The sequence below is a fragment of the Mixophyes fleayi genome, chromosome 2, assembly GCF_038048845.1.
Source record: "Mixophyes fleayi isolate aMixFle1 chromosome 2, aMixFle1.hap1, whole genome shotgun sequence".
Classification (NCBI taxonomy): Eukaryota; Metazoa; Chordata; class Amphibia; order Anura; family Limnodynastidae; genus Mixophyes; species Mixophyes fleayi.
Window position 1 is genome coordinate 37,773,511 of NC_134403.1, and position 26,839 is coordinate 37,800,349.

The window sequence follows — 26,839 nt, forward strand, 5'->3', positions numbered from 1 at the left end:
TAAACCACAGTTGGTTCCACTCTCCACTGCTGGGCTAGATTAAGGACTTTAAAATTTATATCTTCTCCTCTATTCCCTCTTACTCACCTGACCTTTAACCTGTACTTTCCACCGGGATTAAAACCAGGGGATTTAAAGTCATGGCTTGCCATGGTGGACAGGAGCGGTTGGCTGGTGGAAAGTGGGAGTCTATGGTCCTTCTCTGCTTTACAGGAGAAGCAGGGAATCACTCCTTCTGAATTCTGGCTATATCTACAAACTACACATTATCTACAAGATAAGGCTATACTTGTGGTGGTGGAAAGTAGTCTAACCAGCTTTCAGGACCTGTGCTGCATATCCAAAGAACCCAGGCATACTGGGCCTGAGTCATAAAGGAAAGTAAGGCAAAAAAAGGAGTAAATGTTCTCTGGACAAAACCATGTTACAATGCATGGGGTGCAAATTAGTTTATTATTTTGCACATAAGTTAAATACTGGCTGTTTTTTTATGTCGCCCACAAATATTTGCTAACTTTATTATTTAAATCTAATATTTTTATTAAGATTTTAATAATAACAGCACAAATAAGAAAAATACCTACAAGACGTAGTTCCATCGAAATTTACATTCCACATTAATAAAAAAATGTGGATAATAAAAAAACGTATTAACAACTCCATAATATCACATTTAATTGTAACATGCAAACAAACATGGCACATGACTGGTTATAGGGAATGACAGATTATTAGATTGTATCTGGGTCCATAAACTCATTTGATATATAGGGTAGATAGTGATATTAGCTGCAGCCAGCAAGATAAGTAAATATGTGAGGGAAGTCAGCTAGAGATGTCTAAAGTGCTTATGAGGATTTAGAAGGAGCAATCCTCAGAACCGACCAGGTATTAAGTAACAATCAGATAAGGTCAAAGTCTGCAGCCAGGGAACGAACCGCATACCTTGACTTCACCCATCTCAACCTTACTTTGCAATATTTTGGCATGGTACCTAGGGACTGATAGGTGAAACGCTCGTCATCCACAGCTACATTGACCAGGGCTACCCAGGCACCAAAGTCAGGCTCATCCCGTGCCATCCACACTCTAGCAATTGCCACCTTAGCTAGGGTGAAAAGATTAAGGACATATCTGGTCGCAGACCTCTCCAGTAGCAGATCAACCCCCAAACCAAATATGCAGGTCTTGAGGTACAAGTGTAGAATATCTATACCTGTGTCTTGAATACACTACACCACCTGCGACCATTGCTAGCTTTATTTTTACACTGAAATATAAAGTTGATCTAGGACATGCCCTATCCCAACTATAAATCGGTCCCCACATTTTAAATTTACCTCCCCCTCCAATGCAACATGGTTTGGCCCAGGTGCAAAGTTATTCCTTTTTTATACTTTGCTCTCCTTAATGACTCAGGCCCACTGTTTCTAGCATCTATAACTTGCTAATTGTTAACCTATATAATTCCTTTCCAAATTAGGCAAGATCTTGGGACTGGGATCTGGGAAGGTCAGGAAATTACCAGATTTGGGCAACAAAAAAAATCCAATTTACCCTGGCCAACTCCCCTAGTCATTCAGTAGTAGAGACGCAGTTCAACGTCCACTCTATGGTACATGGTGCTAATTTCAGCTATACAAAATGCATCCTGGAGTCTCCTGGATCAGGAGTGGGCTCTCCACTGCACTATTCTAGCTCCCATCTGGCTAAAGGTTAGAGATTACGTAATGGAGATTATGTAAAGCCCAGTGATGGAGGGACCATATTTTTTGTTATTTAATTTCCCAAACATTCCGTCTCCCAATATAAAAAAATCATTGCTCAGACACTTAAACAATGCTGCAAAAGTTGTGATCCCTATACACTGGAAATCTTCTCCTCCCGCGAGCCTGAAAAGGTGTTTTAACAAAATAGACCTCTATATGATCATGGATGTTATTTCCATGTCAAGTCAAGTGAATTAGAGAATTTACGTAAATTTGATTTAATTGACTAGAGTTCTAGCAGACTCCTTCCTACCATATCCCTATAGAACGTAAATAATTTTTTTTTTATTATCTAGGAAGCCTGGAATGTCTTCCATATGTGATGTATGAGGCATATCAGATGGCACAATTATACTGAAAACATCAGGTCAGGCCCATCTATTCCTTTCCCTTTTTTATCCCTTTGGCACAAATCAATGCATTATTGTCCTTTATTCATCAAGATGCCCCTGAGGATACATTCCCTTCCCCTTTGCTCTCTAGCTATTGTAAAAGGTACTCCTCATAACTGGCATATATGCAGGTCTTCTATTAGCATCATTTGCATAAACAGGCCATTATTGTACTTGACCTACGTTGCAACGCACCTTCCCACTCCGTCCCACCTCTTCAGGAGCGGCGGGTGTAAGTGTCAGAATTGCCTATGCAGACTTGCAAGATTTTATGCAATATGCACTAAGCAAACTGGCCTATGTCCCACTCTGCATCAGCCCCTAAGAGTCCAGAGACTCATTATATTTTTCTCAACGGATCTCAAGTTACCTTTTTAATTGCTGCTAACACTTAAAATAATTTCCGTGGACATATTGCTGAGACAGTGCATCTAATATCATGTGTACTGAATTTTCTTAAAATGACCTGTTATGGATTTTGAATAGTCTTCTTCAATAAATAATTACTAGGGACAAACCTTTCCAAATGTATATATGCATGCATTTTTTATGTGCATGTTCAATCAGGCAAATATGTATGCTACACACAGAGATTAAAGTGGAATTTTTCGAAGTGGAGGTATGATAATTTAGAAATGGCGGTATGAAAAATGTATTGGGAATGTAAGTGAATGGAATTTAATAGTTGTTTAATGAAGTCAGTAAAAGTGGCGGTATTAAATACCACTCTATACACCCACACTTCAACCACTGTTTTCACCAACAAACAAAGTTTATGTTCGTTTTGCATACCTTAATGAATTAGGCCCACAATGTGCACCTACCTAGTAATTTACATTAAATACAGACAACTGCATAAAGCAGAAATTTTATTTCCTTTTTTCAGGTTACAGAATGCAATTTTAATCTCTTTCATATCAGTTTAATATAAATATTTTTTTTTATTAACCAAAATCAATATTTGTATTTGATTTTTTTATTTAACTAATTCTATTTGGTACCTCTTAGTTCAGACAGAGGACATAGTCAGACAAAGAGTTTTGCTCCATTGGTTACAAATGCACCGTTTACAGGCGCAGGCTGGGAGAGGGATGGCCGGGGGGCACACAGGCGGCCGCATCATATTACAGGGGATGCGGCCGCATCTGATGACATCGGATGTGGGCGCGGGGGGAGAAACTGTTTTTTGCATCCGGGGGGCGGCCGGCCTACCCCCCGGCCCTAATAGGCGTCTAACCCAGTGGCCCGGGGGGCCGCTGCCCCCCTGCCCCCCGGGCCAGCCCGCCACTGACTGTTTACATGTAAACATTTTTTGTGTTAAAAATTGATATACCACACACAGCTTGACATGTGACTAGAACCTTCTTATTTTTTTATCTAAGGCATGTATAATTTATTCAATTTAGAAACTAAAATTAGAAATTTGGATCACAAGAGTCAAATGTATAGTATAGCAGAATAAGAATTTCTTATAATTTTAGTGATACAAATATCATTTACCTTAATAGGTCTCCCGTCAGGAGTGAGAACTTCTTCAGAAAGTTCCATCATCTTTAAAGCCATGAGTGCGATTGGCTTGGCATGGCTTTTGCTCTTCCTGTGAAGCCCAGCTGCCACACAGTATGCATCACCGATAGTTTCCACCTGTTTCATAAAAAAAACATAATGTGAATAATCCAGGCCGACTGCAAAGTTAATTCTCAGAAATAATTATTGCCAATTTTAAAAAATATGTAAGTATGGATACGTATCTGTTTATAAGGTTCTATACAACGTATTCAGAGATTCACAGTATATAGGACAGACAAATTACAAAATAACAATGAATGTCTATACTGGAGTACAATAGGAAAATGTCTGCCCGCACCTTACCTTCAATTTGTTCCTCGCCCCTAGTATTTTTCCCTTCTTTAAACATGCTCTTGTCTCACCAACACACACAAAAAAAAACATTTTTTTTGACCGGGTCTATCATTCCAGCTACCACCCTATTTATCTTCTCCCATTCCCCTCTAAACTACTTGAACGGCTTGTGTACAATTACGTCACTCACTTTCTCTCCTCTCCCTTCCTCGACCCTCTTCAGTCAGGCTTTCATACCCATCACTCCTCCAAGACTACCCTTACCAAAGTAACCAACAATCTTCTCTCAGCTGAAGGCCCCTTCTTCATAATCATCCTCCTTGACCTCTCTAGTGCTTTCAGCACCATAGACCTCCCTCATCTCCTGCATACTCCCACAATTCCTACTTAGACCAAATGTATTTATTAGTTACAAAAATGCTCTCCTTTCTCTCCTTTTCTCAAATTCTCATTTTCTCATTTTTGCAATGCCCCATATCATCTACCTCAGAATCCGGCTTCTCATCCTCGATCTCTGGTTCTGAAGCCACCACTCCAGTAACAGTTCTACAGAACATCTAGGGACCCCACACAGTGCTCCATGTCAACGTTTGGATAAATATTACCATTTTTTCTAAGTTTACTAGGTGGAGAACAGAGGAGTTTTGCAGTACACACACTTACCACCTCCCATTACAACTAGGCATATTAGTGATTCTGTAACCTCCTCCCGCCTTCAATACTTCTCCAACTTACGGAACTCTCAAGTAGACTGTCAACCAGCCTTCAAATTTTAAAATGTTCCTTGAAATCTCACCTCTTCACCCAAGCAAATCCCACTCCCTCCAGATACCTCTTCCACTGGCCAATCCTTTTTCTGCCCCACCTGTCACAGTAGATGTTAAGTTCTAATGAGCAGGGCCCTCATCTCCCGTCTTCTCGTCTCTCTGCTATAGCGTCACCAGCAAAACCTAATGTTGACTACTGTTTTTGAAGGCGGACCCCACACTCGTTCTCCTAGCCCAAGTTAAAGCATTGGTGCTGGTTATTCATTTAGGGGTGGTGGCTATGCTTTTTTTCATTTCTCTATTTATTACTTTCGTTGAAACAATAACAATGCTGTCAGCCTCATCATCACCTCATTTTACCACCCTTAGGTAATTATCTTTACAGGCCTTCAGAATGGCCAAAAGATAATCCTCCTAATGGGTATTTTTAGAGGTGATTAGGAGTTTGAAGATATGGAAAAATCTGGACAAGCAACACAAGTCAAGACTAGTCTTTTTAAGGATTATCCTGACCGGTGAATGCTTAAAAAGACTGATGCATAAAAGGTTCAAAAAACCACAACCACACTGTCTGTGATACTGTCCTTTCTGCTGCATAACACATAGAGCTTTGTCCCTGGACTACGTGAGGTTTCAGTCCAGCTCCAGCCCCAAACACTGTATCTGCACCACTGATAGTGACTGTTTCGTGTTCCCACGAAGCCAAACAGGATTTTGCATCATATTTTCAACTGCTTCATAAATCCTTGTGGGAAGATATGAAATAAAGCCATTTTGAACTAATAAAATCATAACTCACTTTAAGGACAGATGGTTACAAGAACATAAATATTGGTAAACAAGCAGTAAGCACAATATATCAGCAGGTGCAGAAACAAAGCCAATATCAAGGAAGAAATAGAACAAGCAGTTTTACAAATTATTAGCTTTTAACTCTTCCCTCCAGGACAACGTTTCAGTGCAATAAGCAGAAACAGGAAAGCAACAAACAACAAAGATCCCTTTTAATAGGTTTATCTTTTTAATTTTTCATTCTAATTCATTTTACTTTCCTAAAATCCCATTCATCTTTAGTGGGGGATCTAACATAACCCTTATGAATGAAGAAGTTGACACAGCTATGTCCCAAGAAATGCTGATGAAACAATTGTGATCAAGCTACAGATGGAGCACAGGATGCCTGTTGTCAACAGTGCCAGACTCCTCTAGCAGCTCTAAGAGATTTATATTTGTGGATGAGGCTAACGAAGCGGAGTCCGGTGTGTGGGCGTCAAGATCGTGTGATCAGGTATAATATAACATCAGAGACCAGCATTTTGCAATGTAGGGGTGAAATACCATGAATATTGGTTAATCATTTTAAGGACAAACACTAATTTACAAAATGAGATGTTAGTTACATTCATAGTATTTAGATAATACAACATTATTCATTTATACTTTGGTAATTACCAATAATAAAGCTCTAAGTGTATCGTAAGTGAAGTATTTGTACTAGAATTGCGGATACAGAGGCGTCTGTTAAAATCACAAGTCGATAAACATTAATAATGCTATAGTGGATGTAATATTTTGCGCGCCATACTTGTCACTAAGAAATAATTCAGCCCTTGTCAAAGGAAATAAATACATATTAATGTTTGCAACATGTAGAAGAGAACATGCAAGACTCAATCCACATATATAGCCTTTTGTAGACATACAAGATGTAGTTTTTAAAGTAATTTTGATAACCTTAGCAAACTGCTTCCATCACTGTCCGCCCTCATTCATCCAGGCTGACATGACAATGGTGTTGTGTTATCCATTAAATCGTTCCATTTCCAACAGTGACTGACCCCAGCAAGGCAAGGTCATACTGTCTCATTTCTGTATATGGAGACCCATATATTCTATTCCCTATGATAGAGTTTGACTACTCGAATGCAAACATTCCCAAGAATGTGACAACACAACACATTCTAGAATGTAAGCTCTCATGGACAGGGTCCTCTATTCTTACTGTCTCATGTCTGTCTACTGTCCATCTTTCTCATATGTCCTTGTCATGACCTTAGCTACATTCTATGTGAATCCATATAGTTTGATTTTACCTCACACCAATTTATGTTATTTTGGTGTAACTGTTTTCATGTATTTGTAATTTTGCTTACAGGAGGTAAGTTCTGGTAGACTCCTAGAAAAAAAGGGAGAGCTGACAGGACTATCCTGGGTGCTAGTGTTTACAAAAGTAATAATAAAAAAGGCCATAGATCTCTGTATAGAAGCATAAAGTTCTGGCTGATTGTAGTCTGAACACATTGACAGATGTACAATACAGATAACTACTTCCAAATGGGGACCAGTTCAACATGGGTGAAGGGGCAGTGGGGACTGAAGAGGATGTCCGACTTCACAGACTACCAGAACCATAAAGACACAGCTTAGGCAGCACAGTACTTTGGTGCTATAAATGTAACTTTACAGTCCAACGTACTATCACTTTATTACCACCCCTTCATTGATTTAATGTTTTTAGTAATCACGACTCACCTAATTTCCGACTGTCATAAAATTAAACATCTTGAAATACTGAAATAGAATAATTCCGACGAACACACATAGGACAGTGACCTTGACGTCACTTCTAAGGGCGACAGTTCAATTCATGCTATTAAGGGGGTAATGCAAACACCCGCCCGCTGTAAAATGTACAAGCCTTCCAAAAAAACATTATACAGCGGGCGGGTGTTGGCATCGCCCCCTTAATAGCATGATTTGAACTGTCGCCCTTACAAGTGACGTCATGGTCACTGTCGCTATGTGTGTTTGTTGGAATTATTCTATATCACTATTTCAAGATGTGTAATATGATGACAGTCGGAAATTAGAGGAGTCGTGATTACCATATCCATGTAACTACTGTCGGAATTTCCGGCTTCATTATCACGCACCCCACCCACATCCTTGATATAGTGACAAAGTATTTACAAGTGGTAGATGGCTTTAGTATAAAAAAAAAAACTTGTGCTGTTATAATTTTTTTTGTATTATTCTGCACATAATCTGAACAATAGAACTAATCACCTACTTTGACTTAGAAAATAGTATTGTTTACATAACTGTGTTACATGAACATGATTATGTAAAGCTGAGCATTAGGAATATCAGAATTATAAGCTAGACCAAACAACAAGTGAACCATTAAAGTCGTATTTCATTCATTGCCCAACTTAAAATGGGTTTTCACTGTGCAGTGGACCAAGAACAAGCCAAGCAAATCCCGCTAAAATTAGAATAAATGAGAAAGTAGCAACTATTGCTACCGTGCCTATGAGAAATGCATTTATCTGGAAATTAAGACATAAGATTAAGTTTACTGATGAGAGGGTGATATAAAACACAGATCAGTAGACCATAAAATTAACAAGAGCTCAGTTAGTATTTTCTGTCAGGCTGGAAACCTGAACTAGTAAAAGTTGAAGGCTCTGAAAAAATTTGGTTCATAAAACATTTAACACTGATTCACATCAATAAAACCATTCAAACTTAATTTGGAGTTCGCATCACTAAAACTATGTGACACAGTAACGTGGTCTATTACATTAATCTATTATAATTATTAGTATAAAGCTGAATGTAGATTGTAATCTTTTTGCATTGCTTTTGTATTTGATTAGTTTAGATATGCTTGGTTACAGTTCCTAGAAGACAATTCCTCTTTTAAAAAGTAATATGTTGTTAAATGAATTATGCAACCATTGTACCTAAATAGTGGGGGTCATCGAAGCTTGATGTTGGCATATCCCCTCAACAGCATGCAGACCTACTCATAAAATAATCATCATCATCATTAGCTATTTACTAGTTCCGCAGCGCTGTACAGAGAACTCATTCACATCAGTCCCTGCCCCATTGGAGCTTACAACATATACCCTAACATACACACACAGAGACCGAGAGAGACTAAGGCAATTTAATAGCAGCCAATTAACCTACCAGTTTGTTTTTGGAGTGTGGGAGGAAACCGGAGCACCCAGAGGAAACCCACGCAAACACGGGGAGAACATATAAACTCCACACAGATAGGGCCATGGTTGGGAATTGAACTCATGACCCCAGTGCTGTGAGGCAGAAGTGCTGACCACTAAGCCACCGTACTGGACCATCCCTGGGGTTCTAGATTAATTCACAGACCTTTATTAACTGTTGTTGGCAATGTTATTATATTACAGTGTACTATTTTATGTGTGTTAAAAATGTGATGTGCCACAGGAATTCTAGTATTTGAGTATAAAAAAAATCTTTGTGGTGGCAGCATAAAGATAAGCCGTGTGGTATAGCCGACTTTATAAAACGTGGGTTCTAAGGTGAATGTGACACGTGGGACTGCCTGATAAACTGGTTGCCATTATTAAGATTTTCCACAATTTTTATTTATTTCACTTTTGTTTATAATTAAATTACTATTAAAAGCACATATATGATGGTTTAATTGTTGCATAGTTGGACCTTTAAATTAGATATTATTTTAAGAGTGAATATTATGGTTCTGAAACTGATTATGGCATTTACACTGATTAATTTTATTGTAAAGTACATATGGAGTAATGAAAAAGTATATAGCACTATATTTATATACAATGGGCCTGGTTCATCAAGGCACATATCTGCCGACTTTGGACGTATCGTATGACTAGTCTAAGTCCTGATCAGTAGTGATGACAGTCTCATATGCATAACATGCTTCTGCAATAACGAGCAACTGTAAAAATGCATTTTATGTTCAGTAGACATTAACAGCATACTTATAAATGTAATATAAATAAATAAATAAATATATATATATATATATATATATATATATATATATATATATATATACACACACACATATATATATATATATATATATATATATATATATATATATATGTATATATAAGTAATACAAATAGGCTTCGTGCAGTGTCTTGTGTAGTGGAGCACAACAGACCTATACCTGAATTCCTCAGCACGCATATCTTGAGATCCGTGCTGTCAAAGTCGAATAATTGGATGAAAGTATATTGATTAATGTTGTTTTACCGTGCGATTGCATTTAGTACACCACGTGTCATGACGCAATCGCACAATAAATAACGCATGCATACACTTACACTTACACATTCACTTATATATAGTTCATATTTATTAAGGTTCCAATCCACATTTATTTATTAGTAAAATGTATTAGATTGTTTATTTATGTATAGATAATACTGTAGTAATAGTATTTATGGTTCAGGTGTTTTAAAAGGTAAAGAGTTTGGTCTCATATTAAAGCTTATTTCAGCATTAACCCAGTGTGGACAGAGTAGCGATCGCATCTAGCGATCGCAAGATACAAGCAATATGAGATTAATACTCAAAAGTGCTTTTGTGTGGGTCAGTTTGAACTGGTCATTCAGAGTGAAAACATGTGGACAATGGTTGGGGGAGGTTGCCCCTCGCCCCTTTGAAAGGATCAAATGAACTGACCTATAACCTGCAAGGAACTGGAATATCATTAACCCTGGACCAATGAAGACCTCACTAAGTGTTATCTGTACACTATATACAAGCATGCTGGCTTTTGTTCTACTTCTCTTTGATATTGGCAACGTGAGAGCATTGCTGTATTCACAGGACCTGGGTGAATACTATAAGGAAGATGTAATGTATTTGGTGCTTTTATACTTTCCTGCTTTAGTGTAACACAATAGTTATTTGTAAGCGACAAAATTACTTTAATAGTGCCTTGATGAATTTGGGTGTGCACAAAGCCGAAATACGTACGTTTTAAACACAGGTTGCACTCAGAACGTGTGTCTTGGTGAATCAGAGCCATTTTGAGCAGACGGGTTGCATCCAATCCAATGCATCACTTTTTATTAATTTCATAGGTGCACTCCAGTTACTGTTTCAAAAAGGATATAATTTAACGCTTTTATCTGCACAGTCTGGTAGAATATAAATACTGTTATTGATGGAACTGTATTCTTTTAATAGCCTCTTTGAACTTTTGCTAGCTTTTTTAATGATTTTTCTGTTTGCTCAGTCTGCCCAGTAACAGTATAATATATTTCACTTATAGGGTTAATCATTCTTAAGCCTTAGCGATCTGTAAAAGTTATATTGATTGTTCGAGCTTTGCTAGTTCTCATCATGACTTCACAATTTGCTTAGTCCGCTCAGTAACAGAGTAACATATTTCATGTATAGGGTTAATCCTCTTTAAGCCCAATGATCCATACAGGCCTAAGTTCTATTGGTATATGGTAAAATTTCTTCGATCTGCATTAATATTGCATGGTTTACATGGCCAGGTATTTCTGAGAATGATCTGTTTTAGCAAGTTAACATCAATAGTATTAGTCATACTTGCCAACTTTGGTAGCCGTGTTGGGGTTCCGTCATGCGGGCGTGATCATGCGGGTCACATAGTTAGGCCCTGTCCCTGTCAAACTTTAGCAATATTGGCCTATCACAACTGGGGGTGGGGCCAGGATGGCACGTTTAGCCCTGCCCCATCCTCTTCACCAACAAAGAAGGGACAATGGGAGAGGTTTCCCTGCTCTCCTGTGAGTTCGGGAGAACTCCCAAAAATTCGAGAGTCTGCCAGACATTTCGGGATAGTAGGCAACCATGGTATTAGCTACTCTTTAAGGTAAGTTTTGCAAGAACAGAGTCATGTGACCCAATAAACTTTTATTAACATCAGCTGCTATATAGGATTCAAACACTCACTTAGCTATATCATTTAAATATTCTATTGATGTTCAAAGATAATTATAGGCATTCTAGATAGGAAAACGGGTGGTATATGTTCGTATATATTTTATCTATTTAAATGTAATATCATACCATATATCTGGATAATATGCCAGTTGACTTTTTCATATTATAATAAATATATGTTATATTTTTTAATTAATGTATGTAATACATATAATTGGGTTAATACATATGATTGTCTCCTTGTTTGTTTGTTTTTTTATTTAAATATATTTTTATAGCTATTTTATACATATATTTCCTCGCTGCTACATAAATATTTTCTCTTGTATTGTTTGAACCGCCATGTTCATGAATCACTGCCGTTGGTTACAGCTGTGTGGGATTTTGCATTAATCAGGGAACTATATATAACACTGTAGAGTGTTTCAGCTGCAGAGTGGGACATGTGTTAGTCTGCTAGAGCTAGAGTATCTCGCATAAAATAGCCCTGCACATGCCCAGGAAATGTGTGCACCCAAATGTGCCCAAACAGACTTATTATCCAATAGGCTGACTAGGCTGCAGCTTAGGACGTGAGGCCTCTTGGGGTGTGCAATATTATGGGAAGTGCAAAAATTGTGGCAGAGAGTTAAAATAGAGTTGAATAAGATTAAAAAATTAAAGGAAACAAGAAAGAAATATGTAGTAAGTGTTATGATTCCTAGTAAACTCAGGAAGCGGCCACGGAAGTATAATACAAATGTCTTTGTTTCAGCAAAAAATATGAGCAAAGATTTAGTTCAAGGAACTTGCAGGTTTTCATAAACAGGTATAACTCCCAAAATAAATATGAACAGGTGTGGCAGGAAGGTACACATAAATAACAGGTTCCAGTGAATGCAAATACAGTTTAAATGCAGGGATAAGAATGATGAGTTACCCAATGCCAGGATGCAAAAGTCTGGGGAAGCAAACAGAGGAGTAGAGTCCAATGACCAGGCAGAGGTCTGACAACACCAGTACAAGCAAAACCAGAGTCCAGGCAAAGTGCAGGGTCCCAAGCAAACTAGCATAATCCGGTAATCAGGCAGAGGTCTAGGGCAACGAGAGTTCAAGCAGTATCCAGTATCCAGGCAGAGTTCGGGGTCACGAGCAAACAAGCATAAACGGTAAACAGACCAAGGTCACAACGGGAGATCAAGTATCAGCAGAACCAAACTGGAACAGGGGGACACAAGCAGCAGCCAGGTATATACGGATGAACTGCATTGAGCACAGGGTGAGGCAGGTATAAGAATCTGAGAGCCAGGTGCAGTTCTAATTGACAAGAATGTTAACCCCTTCAGGCATGGTGCAAGCTCAGGAGCAGAACAGCAGCACTTCTGGAGGATTAAAGGTACTGCTGACACATACAAAAATACAGGCAGAGTCGTAACAGTAAGGTTTTAATCTTGACGTATAGACAATGAGTCATTCTCGTCATGAGTCATCCGAGAGACAAAGATGGTGACAGGCGCAGGAGTGACAACCCCCTTCACCCTCAGTAGTAATTGTTCATGCCTCTGTTCTGCTATTCTAATGAAAAATCAAGTGGGGTGGTGAAAACACGGGAACATAAATATTGGTAGTGGGGGGGTGAAGGAAGCTGGATCTTAAATTAAGAATGAGCTATTTTATAGCTACCGCGTATTAGCCTGACGTAGAAGGTGCGATTGGCCTAGGTGACTGGACCTTTAATCATTTTAGACCCTGTACTTATGCCTGCCAGGCTCTGGAGAGGACGGGCGGGGGAGGGAAGGGGTGTGAAAACGCAGGTCAAGTGCAGATCTGCAGAAACAGGCAGGAGCATCTTTTGCATCTGCTACAGCCCAGGTGCAAATACTCGCTAATGATGATGACTTGTCATAAACCAGGCGCATATGCTGCTTGACGCGGAATTGGACGCACCTCGAGATGTGTACGGCTCTGGATAAAGGGGCTGGAACCAATATTTTTCTGTGCACTTTTTTAATAGTAATTAACTCCCATTTTGCAACCAACTCTGCATCATTTCCCATATTTCCCTACAATTTGTAACAAAATGAGTAAGATATTATTAGTGGACACGTCTATTTATTTCTGCTCAAGCACTGGATATACAGGATCATTCATTTATGGAACTATTACGGCATGCACTGATTTTGAGACCTGGAAACAACTTTCACGAGCCAGACATTCTAAGGCAGCTTGTCGGCTAATTTATGGTGCAAGTGTGGAAGTGATCACCAGAGCGCTATACCTGTGGTTTATATGCAGAGATTGTATTCTTTTTGCCACTAACAGCCATTAGGCCTGACTCTAATGGAGTCAGCCTGTGGATTTAGGCTGCAAATGTGGAGCTATATATTAGAGCATGGTACTTGTTTATCTGTGGAGTGTACATCATTTTTACCATCGCCAGACATCATTACAGGATAACCACGAGGATCACCGTAAGTATTTATCTTTCTTACCAATCTTTGCACTCTGAGAACAACATGTTTGACTGAGATTGGGACATTCTTGTTACCTACTGAAATTGAGACATTCTTGTTACCTACTGAAATTGGGACATTCTTGTTACCTACTGAAATTGGGACATTCTTGTTACCTACTGAGATTGGGACATTCTTGTTACCTACTGAGATTGGGACATTCCTGTTACCTACTGAGATTGGGACATTCTTGTTACCTACTGAGATTGGGACATTCTTGTTACCTACTGAGATTGGGACATTCTTTTACCTACTGAGATTGGGACATTCTTTTACCTACTGAGATTGGGACATTCTTTTACCTACTGAGATTGGGACATTCTTGTTACCTAGTTATATTCATTTATATCGATGTAGCTGCTCGCTTCATGTTGGGAAGTTCGTTCCTTATTGGATTTCAGCAGTGGTTTCTCAATTACTGCGCATATACATTGGAGTACTTGCTATATATATCACTGTTTTTGTGATACTATTGCCCATTAGTTTTAGAAGACTTAACTTTTATATTTTACAAGATATATGTTGATATAATTTTGTGTTATTTTTTCCAATGCTGGATGTCTATAGTGCAGACCACGTTCTGTGTATTTTTAGGGATAATGAAATTGCACTGTAATGCTGTGATTCATGGCTTTTCTTTTTATGACCAGTAGCGTTGTAACATTTTTTTCTTATACTGAGTACTTATAGAGCAAGGGAATTATCTTAATCGTACAAAGTCAAACATAGCTCTGTACCATTAGGATAATAAGAACAATGCATTAACATAACAATGTCTACTGTTTTAAAGTTTTTAAAGTGTTTATTAAAAATTTTGTGAATATACTCTTATTCTAATAATAATGAACGGTTATATACTTTGTACAGAAAACCCAATTTTTATGCAGCTAGTAAGCCCATGCTACTTACTCAGTCAATGGTTAGTGAAATAGACAAAGGGGTAGATTTACTAAACTGTGGGTTTGAAAAATCAGATTCTAGCTGTCATTTTGTAGAAAGCAATAGATAAATAATAACTAGAATCTGATTGGTTGCTATAGGCAACATCTCCACTTTTTCAAACCCGCCGTTTAGTAAATCTAGCTCAAAGTATTCTAAATAGTGGCCCAATTTAGATGGAAATGGCATTACATAGCAATGAGAGTGCATGATTATATATATCTTTATTCACATGACAGGGTAGCAGTACTGCACCACCCCCCTAACATTTAATGATAAATGAAATGACGAACAGAGAAATCAGAGTATCTAAAGCGGCAATGTTGTAAGAGCTAACTGTATTAGTAAGGTTAAGTGTTATATTAAAGTGTGTCCCGACATTTAAATTCACATTTATCTATGTTGCTGTGTAAAGTTACGTCAAAGTGAAGTGCCGGAAAGCTGTGTACTCGAAATCAGTTCCTGTCAGTATGCTGATCTCATCGGAAATGTGCTGCTTCGGTTTTTAGGTAAGTCTGTATTATATTCCAGTCGATTTTGTAGTAATGGGGTTTTTTTTGTAGGGATACCCAACCCCTTTATAATACACAAGCTTCCCTAATATGTCTTGAAGCAGTGACATTAGGGCCTCAATTTATTATTATACGTCGATAACACCCATTTTCTATCACTTATCGCAGTGATAGTAAATCTGTTCAGATGAGATGACGACAGTGAAAGAAGGTCTACCACCAGTGATAACACAGCAGTAATCTCTGATAGATAGGGAATAGCTCTATTTCCAGCAAAAACACATGTTTGCGACAGAGACAAGGCTTTTCTCCTGGTGACACCATCAGTAGGAGTCATTGGCATTTTGCACAGAGTTACTCCTCATGTAGATCAGCAGATGTGTGTGTGTGTGTGAGAGTGTGTTGGTGGGGGCAAGCCACGGGACATGGAGAGAAAGGTAGGGGAAGCATATATGACATATATTCCTCTACAATTGTCACTTTGTCACATTTTCCCCAAGTCCCTTTCCCGCGGCCCCACAGCCACACCACCTGCTGTGGTGTATGGTGGAAGAGGGTTTGGCCTTCACAGGAGATGTCTGTAGGTGGTCATAACCTTTAAAATGTCTAAAAATAATATTAAATGAAATGCACACAGTATGCACACTCATGAATAAAACCTTTATTTAATTTCTCCTCCTGAAATAATGTTGTAAGGTGTCATTGAACAATGAAAAGACACAGAAAATGGTTTTAACAAATCCTTTCTGTTCCCATAGCAAAATGCATTAAAATAAATCAAACGATCATTATGAGTCATTTTTTTCTCCTTTTTTATATCTTGGGTTTTAACATTAATTTTTTTTTCCCCAATTCGGACATGAATGGGATAATTTAATTACATGACAGGACCCATTGGAGCCTCGCATGATGTTACTGCTGGGGATGTTTAGGTAGCAAAACCCAGTGATGTCTGAGTTACTGTAATACCTGGAAATGCACACAAGCTCCTCACCACGCTACGCCCCTCACCACACCAGGCTCCTCACCACGCCAGGCTCCTCACCACGCCAGGCCCCTCACCACGCCAGGCTCCTCATCACGCCAGGCCCCTCACCTTGCCAGGCTCCTCACCACGCCAGGCTCCTCATCACACCAGGCTCCTCACCACGCCAGGCTCCTCACCATGCCAAGCCCCTCACCACGCCAGGCTCCTCACCACACCAGGCTCCTCATCACGCCAGGCTCCCATGGGACTTTGCACTTAATTGAATTCCCCCAAAAATTTAAATACAACATTTGCCTTCCAATATTAATTTATTTCCCAACCAAAATGAAGACTTAATTAATAAATTCATACTATACATATATCATATGGGAAATACGAATACACATTATAATGTTCAAATCATCATTCGCTAAAGCATGAATTGTATTTTTTTTATTTTAAACTTTTATTATGTAGAGTGAGTCCCAATAAAGTTATAGGAACAAGGTTGTTTCAAATATACAATAGATATAGCAATACGGAAATAGAAAACCTCATCTAAATGACGGTGTGACGTGCTATATGTGATTGTAAGAAAGAACGCAAACTCTGAAACAACCTGGGGCATCGGTCAGTGAGATCTTTCATGTGTTAAAGATCTGGATCTGAAAGTGAGGCAAAACGTCACTTTCCAGTTTTGACTCAGCAATATGTGGTGTATATCCTACTCTCTCCATTGTGATGGGGAGCGGATAGGAGAGGTTATAGAGCATTTAAAGAGCATTTTGCAGTGCATGTAAGCAGCAGTAAAAAAATGAATAATTATCTTAAATATTATCATCATCAACACCATTTATTTATATAGCGCCAGCAGATTCCATAGTGCTTTACAATTGGGAACAAACGGTAATAAAACAATAATGTATGTATGTATACATACATACAGAGAGGTAAAAGGGCCCTACTCGCAAGCTTAATAAATTAATTAGTGAATAATTAATTAATTTAATGGGACTCAGAGCCCGACAGTCTGGAAAGTTGCAGACCAGAGATTGGTCCCTCTTTATGCCAGGCAGGGTACACAGGAGGGGTCTACTGTTTGCTATTGGACAATGAAAAGGGGTATCATATAGGTGACAGCCATTATTAAAAATAATCATGATTCAGTGTGACAAAGGTGCGAGTATTCCGTTGGGTTTTAAAAGTGGAAATGTATATAGCAACCAATCAGATTCTAGTTATCATTTTGTAGAATATACAAAATACGTGATAGCTACAATCTGATTGGATGCTATAGGCAACATCTCAACTTTTCAGACCCTCTGGAAACTCGCAGCTTGATACATTTACCCCTTTGACTCTTTTAGTCTTTTTCAAACAGCCTATAACGTTAAGTTTACTAATTAATATAGTACAGTTGATGCAAAACATTATCTAAAAAAACACTATGGACAATAAATTCATGATACAGTGAAAAACTAATTAGACAAAATACTATTCAAGTATTCAAATCAAAAAGACTACTACTATTCACTTGTAACTATTGTTAATATTGAATAGTATTAAGTTTAAAATCTCATAATGTGTGTGTCAGTCAAAGTGTTAAGACAGTTATTATTTATTTCAAGTCAGTTCATTGCAAACATTAAAAGCTGATCAAATTAATACTGTGTGGCAGAGTAAGTGGCAAAAAGTTTAAACCTTTTGAAACACTAATAAGGGAAGTGAGTCAAGTCCTACCACTCATTAAGCTAGTAGAACTGCAACTGGAAAAGCTGAAGGAGTCTACGAAACATGCAAATCTTGGCCTTGTAGATGAAGTTCTGTATTTGCGTGGCCAAGACAAACGGGTTTCCAGCATATTGAAATCTGATTACCACCTTTTGGCAACAATGTTTCATCCTACGTTTAAGGCATAAATTATTTTTTCTGTTTTCAACATGCACACATGATAAGAAATGTTAACAGCTCCTTGACAACAAGTTGTCAGCTGAAGTGGCACATGAAACCGCAGCTCCTTCAGCTCCAGGAGAGAAGGGACGTGATACCTTTCTGTAGCACACTGGGAAATACTTTCAGTTCTCTGCAAGTGGAGCCGTACCATTAATTGTGCTAGTGGAAAAGCAGCTTGCACTGATAAGGATACGGATGATGAGTACATTGAGGAAGTATCTGAACCACTCTGAACCATGATCCATAATCCAAACTTCATAGTCTATTATTTTGTAGGAAGATACAAACCAAGAACTTCATCCACAAAAGTGACATTCCTTCCCACTGAAGTGTCTGGTTGTTTAAACTATGCACATGTCCTCCTTAATCTACAACATAAGGCTATGTGGGAAGGCCTAAAGACAGTGCCAATGATGAGCTTTGCTGCATCTTTAATTAAACTGCCTCCCTACTAGCTTTCTGAGGCTGCTCTTTGTGTCCCTTTGTTTTGAATCCAATGCCATCTTCTTGTACTATTTCTTTTTAAAATCAAGGCTTTACCCATCTGTATCTTTTTATTAAATTGCCATCCTAGTATCTTGCTGAGACTGCTCTTTTCATCTGTTTCATTTACGTCCAATGTTATCTTCTTGCTCTGTTATGAAATACTGGGCTTTGCCCATCTGTACTTTTACTAAACTGTAATCTTTTCTGCCGCTACTCTGCCACTCTGTTTCATTCATTTGCGTCCAATGCCATCTTATTTTACTGGTAGGAAATGCATCTATTATTAAACTGTCACTCTACTACCTATTTGGGACTGTTCTGCCAGTCTGTTTCATTTGCGTCCAATACCATCTCCTAGTAGTAGAAAGATATAACACTGGCTTAAAGATAGAGATTTGGTGTAAAGGCAAGAGAGAAGAAATACCAGGCTCTGGGCATCTCTCAGGTATGTGATTTTTAGCCTTATCAGTTTATCACTTGCACCAGCTACAGGGCAGGTGTATGTGCCCATTGATAGTGATGATGGTCGCGTACGCATGCTAGAATATGTAATTGCAATTAGGAGCAACTGTCTAAATGCATTTTATGTACAGTAGGTATAAATAACATTGTGATAAATGTATTTCATGTAAAACAAAGTGTTTCAATGTATTTTTATAAATGACTTTATATCATATTTGACGACCTTGTGCTCCAGCCCTTGGAGAGATCCATAAGGAGGGGGTGTGGTAGGAGGATGGGAGCTGGGGGGCGTGTTGAAATGCATACCTTTAGCAATACGCCTCAATGAAATTTTCAATTAGTCGCAGAGGCGGGGCCAAAATGTCACAATTTGTTGTGAATCGCATCATCGGGGCTTGTTGGGGGGCAGGATGCAGGCAAGTAAGCTTTAATTGGATGAATGTGCGTGCGCTCGAACCTGGCACACCCTTACTGTACACTGACAACATGCATACGCCCCATTACGCTCTTCAGCGTAAGCATAGATTACAATTCAATAGATATTCAGTGAAATGACTCCAATCAACTTGCGTTGTTTGATTCAACAAGTGTTTGATCCTTTGACTGCCATTAACACAGAATCCATCTCAACAGTGACCTACCTTGGGGCACAGCAGGGTACTACTCACCTTTAAATTTTAGCATTTTCAGCATATTATTTTTAGTAACACTTTATTTTAATAAATTTTTTTTTTATGTAGCACCAACATATTATTCAGCGCTTTACAGAGAATATTTAATCATTCACATCAGTCCCTGCCCAGTGGAGCTTACAGTCTATGTTTCCTACTTCACGGACACACATACACACGGGTTAATTTTGTCAGAAGCCAATTAACTTACCATTTCTGTTTCTGGGGAGTGGGAGGACAAGGACAAACAAATACCAAAATATATACTCAGAGGATCCCATACATTGTTCTAGACAATTGTGCAAAAGTATTGTTACTATACAGGTTTATACAAACATGTGCAAGTTCTACTAATAGTGCTTAAAGTTACAGTGGGCAGCATGGTGTTTTAGTGGTTAGCACTTCTGCCTCACAGCACTGGGGTCATGAGTTTGATTCCTGACCAAGGCCTTATTTGTGTGGAGTTTGTATGTCCTCCCCGCGTTTGCGTGGGTTTCCTCTTGGCGCTCTGTTTTCCTCCCACAATGCGAAAAAATACACCAGTAGGTTAATTAGCTGCTATCAAATTGACCCTGGTGTGTGTGTGTGTGTTAGGGAATTTAGACTGTAAGCTCCAATGAGGCAGGGACTGATGTCAGCGAATTCTCTGTACAGCGCTGCGGAATTAGTGGCGCTATATAAATAAATGATGATGATCACCTGCTTATAATTTAATGCTGTCAAGAGTAAACTACAGCTAGCAGTCCTGGCATGTACTATCAATCCTCCCTGAATGTAAGTGCAAATAGTGTAATGCAGTGATTGATTGACAGATAATACAAATATTCACTGTCACTACAGAGCAAAGAATCAAAACTGAAAATCCCAGACTTTTATGGAGTACAGCTGGGGTCTGGTGTTAGCATTCTATGGTGTAGGACAGGGTTTCCCAAACCCAGTCCTCAGCGCTCCCTAACAGTGCAGGTTTTCCATATCTCCTTGCTGGAGCACAGGTGTAGTCATTACACATGTAATCTGACACATTGTAACAGATGCATAGGTGGTCCTAATTATGTCACATGTGATCCAGAAAACCTGCACTGTTGGGGAGCCCCGAGGACTGGGTTTGGGAAACCCTGGTGTAGGATACACACTGTATCTTTCCAGGACCTAAGCAGGTTTCTGTTTGGCTGTACGACTCCTGTATTTGTTTTAGCCAAGAATTGTCATATCCTTTTAGATTTGTAATATATGTTTTAAAGAATGCTGGTCCTGCTATTGCAGTAAGCAGCATTACATGTATTCCAGTGTTCTTCTTCAGAAATTCTATTTCGAATGTATCCATTACTAATGTCATAATCATCTGATGCTCCCTGAAACTGCCACTAGCCACCTCCGAGTGCGAAATGATGTATCAACACATTTTTAAGAATTTTTATATTTTCCATGCAGTTGAATCAGGACACAATTTTATATTCTGTGTCTCTAAGCTGCAATAGACTATTTTGATTCCTTAGCTTTAGGGACGTTATTATTTACAGTAGAGTCAACAATAGCTGAAGAGCCACAGATTGGGATAATGTGGTGCATAAAGTGATGTGCTGTAACCGATAACAACCATTGTAAACATGTTTCCGCAATATAATATTACAATGAAAGTTAAGACCATATCGGTTATTATGGGTTACATCACTTTATTGCTTTAAGTGTCACACTATTATATAAGCATCATCGGCCCTGATTCATTATGCAAAGTTAAGCAAAAGTAAGTAAGTAAGGCAAAACCATGTTGCATTTGAGGGGGGGGGGGGGTAAATTTAAAATGAGATGCCAGATTTATATTTGGGGTAGGACATGTCCTAGATCAACCTTTTAATTGTACAAATAAGATATCAAGCATTTGTGTGCTACATGAAAAAAAACAGTCAGTATTTTCCTTATATGCAAAATAATAAACTAATTTCCACCCCTTGCATAGTAACATGGTTTTGTCCAGAACACTTGAGTAAAAAAAACGGATGTATATTTCCATCATCATTGTTTATAAGGCACAGCACCTGATCTCATCGTACATAGAAACAAAACCAGGGTATATGCAATTGATGTAGAAGGTGCAGAGATGAAACAGAGAGTCCTGCTTGTAAGAGCTTATAATCTAACGGGAGGAGGCAAAGCTAAGACCACAGGAGCTAGAGAGACATGATGATAGTTAGTAGTACTCCGAGGGAGTAGTATCAGGTGTGTATAGAATAGGATATAGTGAAGAGATGGGTTTTTAGAGAGTGCGTAGAAGATTGAAGGTTGGGGAGAGTCTGTGCAAGCAGCTTATGGAGTTCTATAAGTGTGTACAGCATGGGAGAAGTCTTGGAGGTGGGAGTGAGAGTTGGTAATCAGAGAGGAGGCGAGGCGCAGGTCAGAGACAGATCTAAAAGGCATGAGTGAGAGCATATCATGATGAGTTTAGAGATGTATGAGGGAAAGGTGTTGGTGATTAGCTTGAATTCTGATTGTGGAGGCTATGCAGATGGTACAGTGTCTGTGGTGCGACGAGATAAGAAGACCAGTCTTGCTCTGGCATTTATTACAGAATGTAGCAGGGACAGACAGGTGAAGTGGTTGCAGTGGACAAGGCATGAGATAACAAAGTGGATAAGGGGTTTGGTAACATCCTGAGAAAGGAGCAGATTCTGGCAAATGAGGAGGAAACATGGCATAGCAAGGGACTGGATATGTGCAGTAAAACTAAGGGGGTAATTATGGATGATACCAAGGCAGTGGACATGGGGGACTGGGAAGTGGCTGATGTTGTTGTGATGAAACAACTTTGATATCACCTTAACCAGCCTGTCCCTCGTTTCTCACAAAATGTGGAACATAGCAACATATACTTTTTATAGACATGTTAATGTTCCCTAGCTCACCGGATACAAATGCAGGGCCTGATTCATTAAGGATCTTAAATGAAGAGGATCCTTGTTTCAGTCTCCTGGACAAAACCATGTTACAATGGAAGGGGTTCAAATGTGTGTTTAACACAAGGGTTAAACACTAACTGTTTTTTCATGTAACACACAAAAGCTTGATAGCTTATTTGTACACTGAAAGTTGATATGTGTGTGCTACATGAAAAAACAGTCAGTATTTAACTTATGTGCAAAACAGAACACCCATTTGCACCCCTTCCATTGTAACATGGTTTTGTCCAGGAGACTGAAATAAGGATCCTCCTTATTTAAGATCCTTAATGAATCAGGCCCCCAGTCTCTAATTACATAGGGATAGTGGGACATTGTAGCCATGCCTTTATAGGAGACTTTTCCACTATATGTTATTCATTGCAAAAATGAATATTGTATTTTGCTGATATTGCAGTGATTCTGTTGCACATTGTTCATAAATTGAAGCCAGGTGGGCTATGGGTAAAGATCGGGTGGGGTCCAGTTCCAGGACACAGTTGAGGGGGTTGTAGCTGCATTCATTGCCCCCCTTCTTTCTCTAAAGGATGTCCTGATCAGCAGAAGCTAGTTCTGGCTGAAAAAGCTTGCAAGGGGTTAATGCTGTGAGTGTTATTTAATCATCTTGTCTTTGCCCCTTAATTAAGCTGAGTATGTCCTATTGTCTCAGGTTGTATGTATTCTGCCAGATACTTTGGAGTCAACCCGGCAGGACACCAAGGAATGTCTTTGGATGAGAAAGGACAGCCCTGTAACATCACCTTTTGACAGACAGCCACTCTCAGAGGATCCCACTATCTAAGACCACCCCTGATCCTTTCCCTGGAGCGTGGGGAAACTACAGGTTATAGAAGAGAGAGTGAGACACAGGGGACTGTGTTGTTTCTTTTTGCCATCATCCTGGGAAGAACTCCAGCATTGCAGTCTAGGATTCTGCTTGACTGAACATCCTGCTAGGACATCCAGGTGACTATAACTCCTTAAACTAGTGGGGTAAAAGACAGATAAAGTGATAAACCTGCACAGCATTTATTTATTGTTTGTAAATAGTATGCTAGTGATTGTTTTTATTACAATAAATGTACTGTTGTACCTTTGTAACCCTAGAAAGTACAGGCCATGCTTCCCTGGGTGACCAACCGGTATGAATTAGGTATAATTGGGCTAGATAAATACTGTATCTTGACAGTTGGCAAATAAAATAAAAGAGGGGCTATAACACCAGGAGAAGAAAAGATAATAAACTCAATTTGTGGAGCTTTTAGGTAGCATTGGGATGTCCAAATGGAGATGTACACGTGGGGTAAAACAGAAGGAGAAGGGTCGGGGAAGAAGAGGCAGATCTGGGTGTTGCCTGCAAAGAGGTGGTAGGGGAGGCCGAAATAGCGTATTAGTTCATCAAGAGAAGGAGTATAAAGAGAGAACAGCACAGGGCCAAGGACAGGGCCCTGCAGGACCACAACTGATAGAGGGAGTAAAGGGAAGAAGGTGTCATAAGTAGAGACACTAAAGGAGAGTTTAGAAAGTTAGAAAGTAAACTAGGAGGGACCAGTGATACAAAGGCTAACAGAGTATAGGTTGTAGAGAAGAGGTTTTATCTAAAGCAGTAGAGTGGTTAAGGTGAGTAGAAGAATGATTGCAGAGGGTCGAGGAGGGAGTAGGATGAGATAAAATAGGTTATACGAATGTACACAAGCCACACATTTGTTTGGAAGCAAAGAAGAGGAGAGAAACAGGGTATTAGAAACAGAAGTAGGGATGAGAGATGCTTTATTGAGGGTAGGAGTTTGAAGACAGAAGGGAAAGTGTCAGTGGTGAAGAGGTGAGCGAGGTTTTGGCAAGTTTTGAGGGATGGAAGAGTTGGAAGGAAATTGGCTCAAGGAGAACAGGTTGAGGAGGAAGACTAAAAAAGGAGTGGGAAGATCTCATCCTCAATAATGGGAGAAAAAGAATAGGGTGGATTTGGAGAGTGAAGAAGATGGGTGTGTGGTGCCGGATCTCGTGAGAGAAGATTTCTTAATGGATAGTGTCGATTTCTCCTTTGAAGTGTGTGGTATATATTAAATGCTTACAGCTATTTTTTGTTTTAATAAATATGTCCAGCTAAAGGGATGTCAGCTAAGTAATACAATTATATTGTATTTTAACTTGGATAGTGCAGGTTCAATCAACATAATATTTAATTGTTGCGAGCTGTCCAAGGTTTTAATGGTATGTTCCTGAAAACATCCCTATATGTTAGTTTTTGCTAAGTGCGCAAAAAATCCCTCTTTTTGCATGTCAGATGCTATTCTCACTGTCTATTCTTATTATCTTGGCTTTATAAGTTAATAATTTAACTAAAAGGCAAATAAAGTACATCAAAATCACATTCAGCAACCATGAAATTATGGAGATTGTAGTGCTTTAAGGTCAGCTGAAACATTAGCACTCGCTGAGCAGCAAAGTGTCCACAAAGATTATTTTAAAACATTGCCGGCTGTGTATCAGAACAGAATTGTATATATCCATCTCAGCCCAAACTAATACAGTATATAAAGTTGTTTTTACTAGCAGATCAGCTGTAAAGGCCATTATTTTAACAACTACATGGATGCCAGTATAAGTCACCAACTAATTAATAAACCATCCTGAATTGTAATAATTAATCTTACATGACACATTGTTCTTTTAGTAATATGATATGCAATAGTTCTTCTTCAATTGATTGTTGTGCATACTAAATAATCACAATATAAGGGCATAACTACTGGAATCCCCATCTCCTCTGCACTGGGATTATTTTAAGTATTCACCAAAGGGATTTATTGGATCTGTTCATCTGGCAGAGCCCTTTCTTTAAAGACCTATGCGCCTCAGTTATAAAGCTTAGCAATTTCCCTGAGAGCCTAATTAAGAAGCAATAGCTCTCACCAGACCTCGGGGCATTTTATACAACTTAATGATTCGGAATGCTGGCAAGCTCGTGAGTATTCTGGGAAAAATATGATCCGCTGCTCTATTGCACTGTTTTTATTTAATTCTGTACAAAAATATTAGACAGGAAAAACATATATAGATGCGGGGTGCGTAAACAGATCATTTATAAATATTTATCCACAATAATCAATTGTGGGTAGCTCTAACGAGTCGTGCATTGAGACTTGGAGATATTAACTGTATCATTAGGAAGATCTGTTGCCAGAAGCTAATTATTAATCTAGGAAAATAAATGTTTACCCCCACAACACTGCTGCAACATGCTCTCTTACACTGAGTTTAGTGGATTCATTATGAAAAAGTATGTAAAGAAGATATGTCTGCTATATCTGCCACTATTTAATTATTATGCTCAGCCAAAATAAATTAAATACACACACACACACACATATACACATCTATAATATAAATGTCTAGTGGCGTGTGATAGTCTGTCTGTGTGTGGAAAAAATAAAACCAAGCTGCAGCGCCACCTGCTGGGCGGAGTTATACACTGACCTACTAAATTCTTAGTGTGTGTGGAAAGAAAAATTCAGAAAGGGCTGAAATTTGGTATAAGATGTTTTTAATTTGTTAATTTAATTTATTAATTGTTAAAAGTGTTTTTCAAGATTTGAAAAAAAAATATATATATATTTCTTGAAGGAGAAGTGACAGTTGGGAGTGGTTGGTGGTTGCCGGGGGTGACAGTGGGGAGTGGTTGGTGGTTGAGGCCTGGACTATGGCCCAAATGCATGACAAGAACCTTTTTAACACCTTAAGTAGCTTGATTTGACTAGAATGCATGAGTATCATGCACGGGTTAACTTGTATATATATATATATATATAGTAAGAAAATTGTATTGGGGAGGCCGTCCCCTGGGGTGGATGGTTGCACTTCAGCCAGAGAATAACAGAAATCCAGTGTTTGAGGA

At 38.8% G+C, this 26,839-nt stretch overlaps 1 protein-coding gene across 1 annotated transcript in view; it reads right to left on the minus strand.

Annotated features, from left to right (window-relative positions):
* GUCY1A2 (guanylate cyclase 1 soluble subunit alpha 2) overlaps positions 1 to 26,839 on the minus strand; it is a 162,888-nt gene that overhangs the window by 17,035 nt on the left and 119,014 nt on the right. Inside the window, exon 6 of the mRNA XM_075198820.1 lies at positions 3,662 to 3,805. Coding sequence (XP_075054921.1) covers positions 3,662 to 3,805 — 144 coding nt within the window. The remainder of the gene's footprint in view (positions 1 to 3,661; positions 3,806 to 26,839) is intronic.